The sequence below is a fragment of the Syngnathoides biaculeatus genome, chromosome 4, assembly GCF_019802595.1.
Source record: "Syngnathoides biaculeatus isolate LvHL_M chromosome 4, ASM1980259v1, whole genome shotgun sequence".
NCBI classification, from domain to species: Eukaryota; Metazoa; Chordata; class Actinopteri; order Syngnathiformes; family Syngnathidae; genus Syngnathoides; species Syngnathoides biaculeatus.
In genome coordinates this window covers 12,959,281-12,969,925 of record NC_084643.1, presented here as the reverse complement: position 1 = coordinate 12,969,925, position 10,645 = coordinate 12,959,281, and the positions used below count along the sequence as shown (strand labels likewise).

At 41.4% G+C, this 10,645-nt stretch overlaps 1 protein-coding gene across 2 annotated transcripts in view; it reads right to left on the bottom strand.

Moving 5' to 3' along the window:
- Positions 1–2,088: 2,088 nt before the first annotated feature.
- Positions 2,089–10,645, bottom strand: part of fxn (frataxin) — a 92,188-nt gene continuing 83,631 nt past the window's right edge. The window contains exon 7 of one of the 2 annotated variants that reach the window (XM_061816970.1): positions 2,089–2,317. In XM_061816970.1, the coding sequence (XP_061672954.1) occupies positions 2,156–2,317 (162 nt within the window). In that variant the 3' untranslated portion in view covers positions 2,089–2,155. The remainder of the gene's footprint in view (positions 2,318–10,645) is intronic. The other variant, XR_009794592.1, reaches the window with a different exon arrangement.

Below are 10,645 nucleotides of genomic sequence, written 5' to 3'. Positions count from 1 at the left end.
GTAAGAATGGCTGCAAACACAGCTACAGAAACTAGGACAGAGAACACCAAATTTTTATTTTTGCCCAAAAAAATTCCCCCCCACTCAGATCAGGCTGATGTGTTCACACCAGAGTGGTCCTTCATCTTGTGGTTCAGGGTCCAGAGGCCTTCAATGGCCCTTGTGGGTCACCCATCAGGTGCTCTGATATTCGGAATAAAAGTACAACACTGGTCATCGAACATTGAGTAGTCGCCACCCTTCTCAGCCAGGAGCATGTCGACCGCTATGCGGTTCTGAAATGTCATGAGTGAGGTTGCAGCTGGTTCTTCCCTTATGCCAAGAAAGCCTGCTTACATATCGTTACCTAGTTTCTGTACATTGCAATGTATGCAGTCGATTTTGTCTTCGGGGTTATCCATAACAAGATGGATTCCCATCCTGCAGCAATCTGGTTTGCGAACTTCTACTCATCTGGTACGCCTACCTTTTCGGCCAGGAGCATGTTGATTACTATGCAGTTCTGGAACGCCATGAGTGAGGTTGCAGCTTGTTGTTCTCTTATGGCAATAAAGCCCCCTTCCATTTAGTTACCTAGTTTCTGTACATTGTAATGTATGTAGTTGATTCTGTCAATGTTTTTATTCGGGGTTATCCATAAAATGGATTCCCATCCTGCAGCAATCTGGTTAACGAATTTATACTCATCTGGTATGCCTTATGGGATTCCATTTGCATAAATCTATGTTGGATCTCAATCTTTCCACAAGGATCTTCGCCTTTGGGAGAAACCGAGAGGAGGTCCAAAGATGGATGCGGATTTGGATGGAAACACAGTCATAGGTAAGAGCAATGACACCGGTGCACATGTTCCTGATGCATAAATCAGTGTGGCATACAACTTATGACCAACACACCACCACCACTCATCGCTGCGTGGGAGCAGAGGGGTAGTTTGCCAATAGATAGCATGACACAATATTTTGTTGAGACTTCTCACCTTAACACCCGTCCCTGTGAAGTGAATACAGGAGAAGTTAGCCAATACAACATGAGTAAAAAATATCGGTTTATCATTTACTGCTTTAGTTGTTGGATAAACACTATTCCATTTCTGACAAGTGGTGTTAGGAGTCTTTTTAGTCATTACATCCAGGGTACACTGTGGTGTGATTTCTGCTGGAATGACACGTAGTAGTGGACTAGGGCCCATGCAGGTGATGCAGCTATAGTTTACCATGTGAGCTGCATTCTCCTTTAATATCAAGCAGTTGTGAAATACCTGTCACTGCCAAAAAATGTCCAACATGCTTTTTTGGTTGAAATACTTAAACTAGCTCCATAGAATACTGACTCTTTTGTATGGCATTCGGATTTAGGGTAGCGTTAAATTGGCAAATGGTGAGAAGGAAATGGGGGTTTCCTTTGGCATAAGCCCGTACATGGAATCTCCAGCAAGGTGTGGTAGAAGGCGTAAAGGCCAGGTGAATAATTGAACCTTTAGTTAAATTTACCTGAATTGTAAGGCCTGTTTCTGTCTTAAGTAAGGTCAGCAGGTGTTTGTGATGCAGAGAGTATGATGATGTCCCCAAGGAGCGGGTCCATCTGTTACCTTCATTCGCCACCAGGGTGTTCCACCTGGAGTCTCGTACATTATTTGTCAAATACCATTTATTTGATCTATACCGTAATCCTTGTAGAGCCCCTTTGTTTGAGTGTTCAATTAGACTCTGCCAAGGAACCAAAATCGTGCTTAACTGATACATTGGGAGACACACAGAGTCCTGCCCTCATGATGATGATGATGATGGTGATTGCCGCATTATTTATCAATGTTATTTGAAGTGAGGTTCTCTTTATTTTATGTGTGGTAGGCATCGTTGACTGAGTATAATTATTGGTTCTGATATGTATTTTTGCCAGCTGTACAGGTGCCAAAAGGTACCATATGAACAATAATATCATTACGGCTGTCAATGTTGCAGCCCAACATGCTATCATATTATTTAGGCATTTTGGAGTCATGTCAACCAAGTCACCCATAAATGTGTCAGGTGTCTTTTAATCACTACACCAGCCTTTTTTATAGTATTTTCAGATACTATAAATCCGCACCCACCTTATGCTGGGCTTCACTCACCTTCCCCTTCGGGTGACTCAGATGAGATGACTTTTTTTATAGTGTGTAAGGTATATCCATGTTTCTTTCTGCTATTTTCACAGCTGTCAGTATAGTCCACAATACTTGGAATGGGCCTTCCCACTTTGGATCGTGCCACTGCTTCTTCTTTCTGCTGCGTGTCAACACCCAGTCGCCTGGCACCACCGTTTGTTGATCCTGTTGGGAAGTAAGAACACTTTCCTCTAATTTAAGTTCACTTCTTTTCTCTAAAGCTTTCCTCATATAGTTTTCCAAATTTGCCTCGTCGTCTTTCGTCTACGCGTGGAAAATATCAGTAATTTGTATGGTCTCCCAAACAGTGTTTCAAATGGAGTGAGACCTGTCGTGCTTGATGTATATGTGTTGATGTATAGACTAAATCTTTCCATTGTGTCCATAGTGTGTTTCTTCCATGCATTCCTTCAGCCTGTTCTTAATTTTGCCATTCGTTCTTTCTATCAATTTTGCACTTTGCAGATAGTAAGAAAAGTGGTGTTTCAAAGTTAACGTGTCCTATTTTGTCGACCACTTTGTTTACAAAGTGTGTTCCATCATCACTATATAGAGTCTCTCGGATAGTGTACCGTAGTATGATATCTTTGCATAATGCTTGAGATACTGTTCGCACATCAGCTTGTTTCGCTGGGAATATTTCTTCCCATTTTGAAAAAGCATCGGTGATGACTAAACAGTATTGTTTTTCCTCACTTTTGTTTACTTCAATGAAATCCATGTGTAATCTCTGAAATGGATATGTTGCCTGAGGAAACTGACCACATTTTGGATGCACATTCCCGTGTGGATTATGTCGAGCACACGTCAAACAAGCCCTACAATTCTTTTTTTGCATACAAGTTTAATCCATAGGTCGTGTAATGGCTTTGTACCAGGACTACCATTCCCCCTGTTGAGACATGAGACTTCCCATGGGTCAATATTGCCGCCCATTTAAAAAGATTTTTTGGTAGAATGGGTTTTGTATCTGTGCTGACATAAATCCCAGTTTGTAATGTAGCACCTTTATTTTTTCACATTTTTAGTTTCTTCTGGTAAACTTTGTTGTTGCATTTGGATTAACACATCATCCGAAAGCATATCTTCATTTGTTGCATGTTCAGTTAATCCCATAAAGGTTTTGGCTGTGCTTCTTTTGGTGTTTATCTGCAAATGCATTTCTTAATGATATTATGTCCATATTTGATGTGTGTGTTGCACATTTACATTTAGCTATTTCTTTTGGTAATTGAACTGCTATAAGCAAATTTTGTCGTAGCATGCACGTATCCCTGATTTCCCTGTAGATGTCACCATTCCTCTATTTTTCCAATATTGTGCAAATATGTGACATGTAGCAAAAGCACATCGGCTGTATGTGTAGATTGTAACACATTTTCTTTCATTAATTTACACGCCTCGGTTAGTGGGACTAATTTTGCAACTTGTGGTGAATAGTGTGATGGTAACGGTTCAGCTTTTAAGATATGTGTTTCTGTCACTACAGCATATCCCGTTTGTGTTTTTCCAATTTTTTTTTTTTTTTTTTGGATGATCCATCTACAGAAAAGATTTCTCCTGTTTGTAATGTTTTTTTAATCTGGTCTGCATTTAGTAGTTTGTTATGGCAATTCTTGGCAGTCATGATGTTCACCATCGTCAGGAAGTGGTAATAGTGTACCTGGATTTAAAACAGTACATCTTTCCAGTGCGAGGTAGGAGGCCCCGGAGCTCAGTGGTTAGAGCACTGGTTTGGTAAAACAGGGGTTGTGGGTTCATATCCCACTGGGGCCTCCACTCCCTGAGAAGGGTTGCGTCAGGAAGGGCATCCGGCGTAAAGATTGTGCCAAACATATATATGCGTTCATCTGAGATTACACGCTGTGGCGATCCCGAAAGGGACAAGCTGAAAGAAAGCTGAAAGAAACTTTTTCCAGTGCGAGGTGTGGCTGAGACAGGAATTTGGCCATGCTTGATAAATGTCCAGCTGGGGACAAAAAGGTTATATTGGTCTGTAACAGTAAGGCTACCACTGCATGTGGCACCCTTAGTGTTAGTGGATGAAAAACCACGATAGAGGAACTGCTCTCAACAGCCGTTGAGGCTGCAACCATAGCCCAAACACAATGAGGAAGTGCACATCCTACAGGACCCAGTTTGAATGACAAATATGCCACTGGTGTCATTTTCTCTCCATACGTTTGAGTCAATATTGATGCCATATAGAGCTCGTGCACGTGACGTCACAATTTTCACGGCGCCATATTGCCAGTCAAAAAGAGCTGCTCGACAGTGTGGGGGACATTGAACCAGAGCAGAATATAGACAATGCCCGAGACTTGTTGTGCTGTTGGTTGTTTCAACAGACGAGACAGATATTCAAAGAGATCATTCTATGGAATACCAGCTGAAAAGACGTGAAAAGATTGTTGGATTTCGGCAATTAAACGTGATGGATGGTGCCCAACCAAATACACACGACTGTGTAGCAATCACTTCATTTCAGATAGGAATTATTCTTCCCAATCTCAAATTCCCAATAAGTATTTAAAATGCAAAGTTGGCTCATTTGAGAACGGTGCGTTTAAAAAAAAAAATATACACTTCAATATACACGAAGGGTGTTGCGGCGACACGTTAAACTTTGGTAAGCCCTTCCCCAACAGAGGTTTCCTTTTTTCATTTACATTGTTCTTAAATGAGTCCAATGAGTATTTAACAAAAAAAGGAAATAAACCCTCAGTCACACACAGGTTTACGTAGGTGAACGTGCGGCCGCAATACGGTTCCAAGTACAGGGGCTGAAGCCTATCCTAGCGGTTTATTTTCCTTTTTTAAATACACATTGGCCTCATTTGATAACAATGCATATTAAAAAAATAAAAAGTCTGTCACTGAGAGGTTTACTGAAGTTTTACACCGTCACGAGCTGTCAATCCATCGTTCTCAAATGAGTCCACAATGAGTATTTAAAAGAAAGGAAAATAAACCCTCGGTCACACACAGGTTTACGTAGGTTAACGTGTGGCCGCAATATGGTTCCAAGTACGGGGGCTGAAGCCTATCCCAGCGGTTTATTTTCTTTTTTTAAATACACATTGGCCTCATTTGAGAACAATGCATATTGAAAAAATAAAAAGTCTGTCACTGAGAGGTTTACTGAAGTTTTACGTGTTGCAACAACATGCTTCCACCGTCACGAGCTGTCAACCCATTGTCCCTTTTTTTCAATCATAGTTAATGAATGCGAGTTTGCATAAAACCAGGGGTAATTTATTTAAATATTGGGACGTGTATTGAAAAAATCTGAGTGGCTCCATCACTATGTGGGATTTATTCTCGAATGAGAACAGATTCACCAACAAAGTATTTGTATGCGTCCAGACATTTCTACGCTTTCAAACTCTTCCGTGTAAATCTCGACGACTTACTCACCAGACACAGATGTAGATGTAGATCCAGTTGTCCAAGACAAGCAGAAGCGGGTTAAAAGTCCAATTTCTAATCGGCAAAAACATCGACTTTGGTATTAAATATGGGTCCACTATGCCAAGTGTCTCTCATTTTTCCACGTACCTTCGTTTATCACCTTCTAAATGTTTAATGGTATCAGAAAAAAACTCTGGGCGTCGTGCTTTAAGAAATTTTCATGCCATCTCCAACCAACTTAGCATTGAAGAATGCTCTGTTAAACCATCAATATGGCCAGTCACGTGACTTTGGTGACGTAGGTGCACGAGTTCTATATTCTTCTTTGCAATGTACAAATTGTACAATTTGTACAAAGGGTTTTGAATAGTGAGGTAATACGAAGGCTGTGCTTGACACCAAGACCTGTTTTATATCACAAAAAGCCCACTCGGCCCCTGCTGTCCATTGTATTTGGAATGTCATTTTTAAATTTTCCTCATACATTATATTTGATAACGGTGCCATTATTCCTGCATAATTTGGTATGCAGGCCCTACAATAATTCAAGAGGCCCAAAAATACATAGTTTGCTTTTTACTAATCTTCTTGGAGCTTGTACAATGGTTGTCTTTCTATCTTCCAAGATTATTCTTCCCCCTTTACTCAAACTGTGACCTAGATACTTTACTTATTCCCTACACATTTGCAGTTTATTCTTGCTTATTTTGTAACCTTCTACAAAATGCTTGAGTAATGCTATCGTATCTTGTCTACAGGTCTCCAAATCAGGTGAAGCTACAAGCACATCATCTATGTAGACTATGATTTTAATGCCCCCCGGAGGCTGAAACATGGACATGCTTGCTGTCATTACTTGTGAGTAGATTGTTGGACTTTCACAATACCCTTGGGGTAATCTTGTGAATGTATATTTTTTCCATCCAAATGTGAATGCAAACCAAAACTAGCTGCCATTGTCTCCTGGGACTGAGAAAAGGGCATTGCTTATGTCTACCACTGTGAATACAGCAGCGTGTGGTCTCAATTTGTTTAACGTGTGTCGGTCAGGGACACAAGGAGCGCTTAGAAAATAGGTATCTGAACACCCTGCTATATTACAAGTTCTTAGAAATCATGGAGGGGTCTGAAATTTTGATCGTAGGTGCATGTCAACTGTGAGAGAGATAATCTAAAAAGAAAAATCCAGAAATTACAATGTATGTTTTATTAACGATTTATTTGAACACCTGTCTATCACCTAAAATCCTGACCCTCAAAGACCTGTTAGTCCCCCTTTAAAAGTCCAGCTCCACTCCATGTATTATCCTGAATCAGATGCACCTGTGTGAGGTCGTTAGTTGCGTAAAGACACCTGTCCACCCCATACAATCAGTAAGATTCAAACTTGTAACATGACCAAGACCAAAAAGCTGTCCAAAGACACCAGAGACAAAATTGTACAACTCCACACGGCTGGAAAGGGTGCCGGAGAAATTGCCAAGCAGCTTGGTGAAAAAAGGTTCACTGTTGGAGCAATCGTTAGAAAATGGAAGAAGCTAAACATGATGGTCAATCTCAAGCGGAGTTGAGCCCCATGCAAGATATCACCTCGTGGGGTCTCAATGAGCCTTAGATGAGGAATCAGCCCAGGACTACACAAAAGGACTTGGTCAATGACCTGAAAATAGCTGGGACCACCATTTCCAAGGTCACTCTTGGTAATCCCTCCTGCAGTGTGTGCAAACCTGGTGAACAACTACAGGAAACGTTTGACTCCTGCAATTGCAAACAAAGCTACTGTACCAAATATGAACATTGGTTTTCTCAGGTGTTCATGTAGTGTATAATATTTGCAGCTGTATCACTCATTTTTAGATTATCTCTCTCACAGTGGACATGCACTTATGATGGAAATTTCAGACCCCTCCATGATTTCGTAGTGGGAGGAATTGCAATATAGCAGGGTGTTCAAATACTTCTTTTCTTCGGTATATATATATATATATATATATATATATATATATATATATATATATACACACACACACACACTGTATATATTACTAATACTGATTGGACCAGCAGGATGTGTGAGTGTCCTAACATGTCACAAGGCAGAAAAACAAGTTCACTGATCAAGAATTCATTGAGTTAATTGCCAGAGGGAAAAATCTGTTCAAATGCCTGCTACTTTTGACTTTCATTGATCTGTAGCGCTTTCTTGATGGAAGGAGCTGGAACAGCTGGTGGCCAGAATGTGGAGGATCCATAAGAATCCTGGCTGTTCTGGACCGAGTTCACGTCCTCAATAGTGGGTAGAGTAGTGCCGATAATCCGTTCACTGTTTTGATTGCAAGCTCCGCAACTGCACATTTGCACACTCTCAGCGCAGAGGAAAACAGATTCATCGCAATGAGCTCCAGCCTGTTTTTGTTTTGTTTTGTTTTTAAACATGGTACCACACTGCCCCTCATAAAGAGCTGCTGCTCGGTCACACCGGGCCACACACTCAACTTCCTAGTTTACAATCACACCACCCCCTCCATTTTAAAGGGCTACACTCAAAATTACAAACACAGGGGTATGTGAATAATAGAAGAAAAAGTGGTGAAGCTGGATGAGATTTTCTCTGAGTAAAAAAAGGTCTGATCTGAAGCTAAAGTAGAAAGTAAAGGATGAGATGGTGTGTAATGTTAAAATTCCACCTTGGCACATTCTGACTGAGGATGAAAGCACAGACAATACAGTGTACAAAAAGCAAATTCTGTATTTTAAATATACCCTAAACTGTTTGGGAATATCATTCAGCTTTCAACATGCATTGATAAACATATTCTCCAAGCAATAATTCTATTTTACACCAAGAGAAGGGGATATCATTGTGGGTTAAAAAAAAAATTAAACAAAGTTGGAAGCAACATTTAAATTTTATAGTTCATAGTTGGCTTGGTATGTATTTGTATTGCAATGTATTTTTTTTTTTGTTTGTTGACATTTTTAGTCTAAGTTTGCAAAAACACAAAATTGTTCTTAAAAATGTTCTGATGGGAATATAATCTGAGCTTTTTAATGAGCCATGTAACCAATGGATGACACTGACTGACCACAGTGCATATGTCTGATGTTGCTCACAGTGGTCAAAAGCAGAGCGCACGGCCTTAGTCTGTTTGCTCAGACATGTAAAAAAAAATTGAGGGAACATTGCTGCTGTGTAGAACTGACTCAGCAGCTCGCGTGACAGACCGTGCTCTCTCAGAAGCCGCAAGAAGTACATCTTTTGCTGGGCTTTTTTGAGGATGGAGTTGATGTTCGCCTCCCACCTCAGGTTCTTTGAGACTGTAATTCCCGAGAACTTGAAGGTCTCGACAATTGCCACCAGACAGTTGGTCAGCATCAGGAGCAGCTCCGGTGAAGGTTGCCTCCTGAAGTCCACATTAATCTCTACAGTCATTAGCCAGGTTGTGTTGACCACACCAAAGCTCCAGTCCCACCATGTCCTGTCGATATGCAGACTCATCGCCGTTTTTGATGAGGCCGATGACCGTGGTGTCATCTGCAAACTTCAGGGGTTTGACAGTCGGATGCCACGAGGTGGTCATTCGTGTAGAGTGAGAAGAGTAGAGGTGAGAGGATACAACCTTGGGGTGGTCCGGTGCTGATGATGCGTGTGGATGAGGTGGTGTCCCCCAGCCTCACCTGTTGTGTCCTGCCCGTCAGGAAGTTGTAGAGCCACTTGGAGATGGCAGGCGAGACGCCGAGCTGGAGAGGTTTGGAGAGGAGTGATGGAGTTGAATGCCGAGCTGAAGTCCACGAACAGGATCCTCGTATAGGTACCCTCGCTGTCGAGATAGTCGCACACAGGGTCTGTACTCGGTTTTGGTTCGGATTTGCACCTGTAAAGGTTCTTTTATCAGTCCTACATCTGATGGTCCCTGTGACCACAAGTTATCAGGCATGGCTTTTAATAATTCCTCCTCATCCTCAGTGACAGCCAAAAGAGTAAAATGTGTCTCATCTGGTCAGTATGAGTGTAACCCCATTTGTATTTGCATTGTCCAATGAAGTGGTTTTCTGTACAGTTGATTCTCCTCACTATAATCCAAGTCTGGTTCTGTCCAATCAAAAACATTTCGTCTGGACTGTCCCACTCTTGTGCATTTCATTTGTACAATGATATGTGTGGGGGTATCCATTCCTTGTGCAATGCATTTAGTTTGGCAGTCAGTCTTGTTCCTGCCGCCACTACTGATACACCATCTGAGTACAGATAATCAATGGTGATTTTGGCTGGTGTGGTCTGTAATACATTTATCTTATATCATTTATCAGGCTCTTCTGTATTCTTGTACCACATGGTCACATGCAGTGAGTCACTTCCCATTTCATCTTGAGGGTGTTCAATCATGTCTCAAGCTGTTTGCAGCAAGAGATCGCCTGTTCTTGTGGGAGGTTTGTTTGGAATGTCTAAGGCATAATCATGGAGTGCTGCTTTTGTAAAATATTCAACTGTCCTCCCAGTAATTCATTTTTTTCTTTGACTTCTTTATTTCACATCAGAGGGGGCACTAAGGCCGGTCCGAGTTTTGGCAAGCTATCTCTTCTCAACAAATTTACGGGGCAATCTGGGACCTTTCAATTGTCAATTTACACAACTCAGGGGGGTCTAACAACCACACAGGATTCGTTTCGGCGACTAAAGAGAGCCCTACCTGAGCTGTTCTGACAAACACTTCCCTTCCTGATATGGTACATCCTGGAATGCTCTCTACATGCTGTTTTACACACCCCTGGGTCACACAAAAATTTAATTGACTTCCCGTTCACTGTCAGTTCCACCTCGGGTCAAGCCCCATCTCATGCAAGAATTTCCTGTAAATGTAGTTCAATGTCTGCTTCCTGAGCATCGATTGTGACATTTTGATGGAAGAGGGCTGCTCTAGTCGTGCGGTGGTGTGCGTCACGTGAAATATGACCTTTTTCTCCACAACACCAGCAAATATTTTTTTTTATCAAATTCATGTCCACTTCCATTACTCTTCCCCTGCCTCTTCCTTGTCTGCAGCCACGATTATTAAGTATTCTGCATAAAGTTCCATAAAT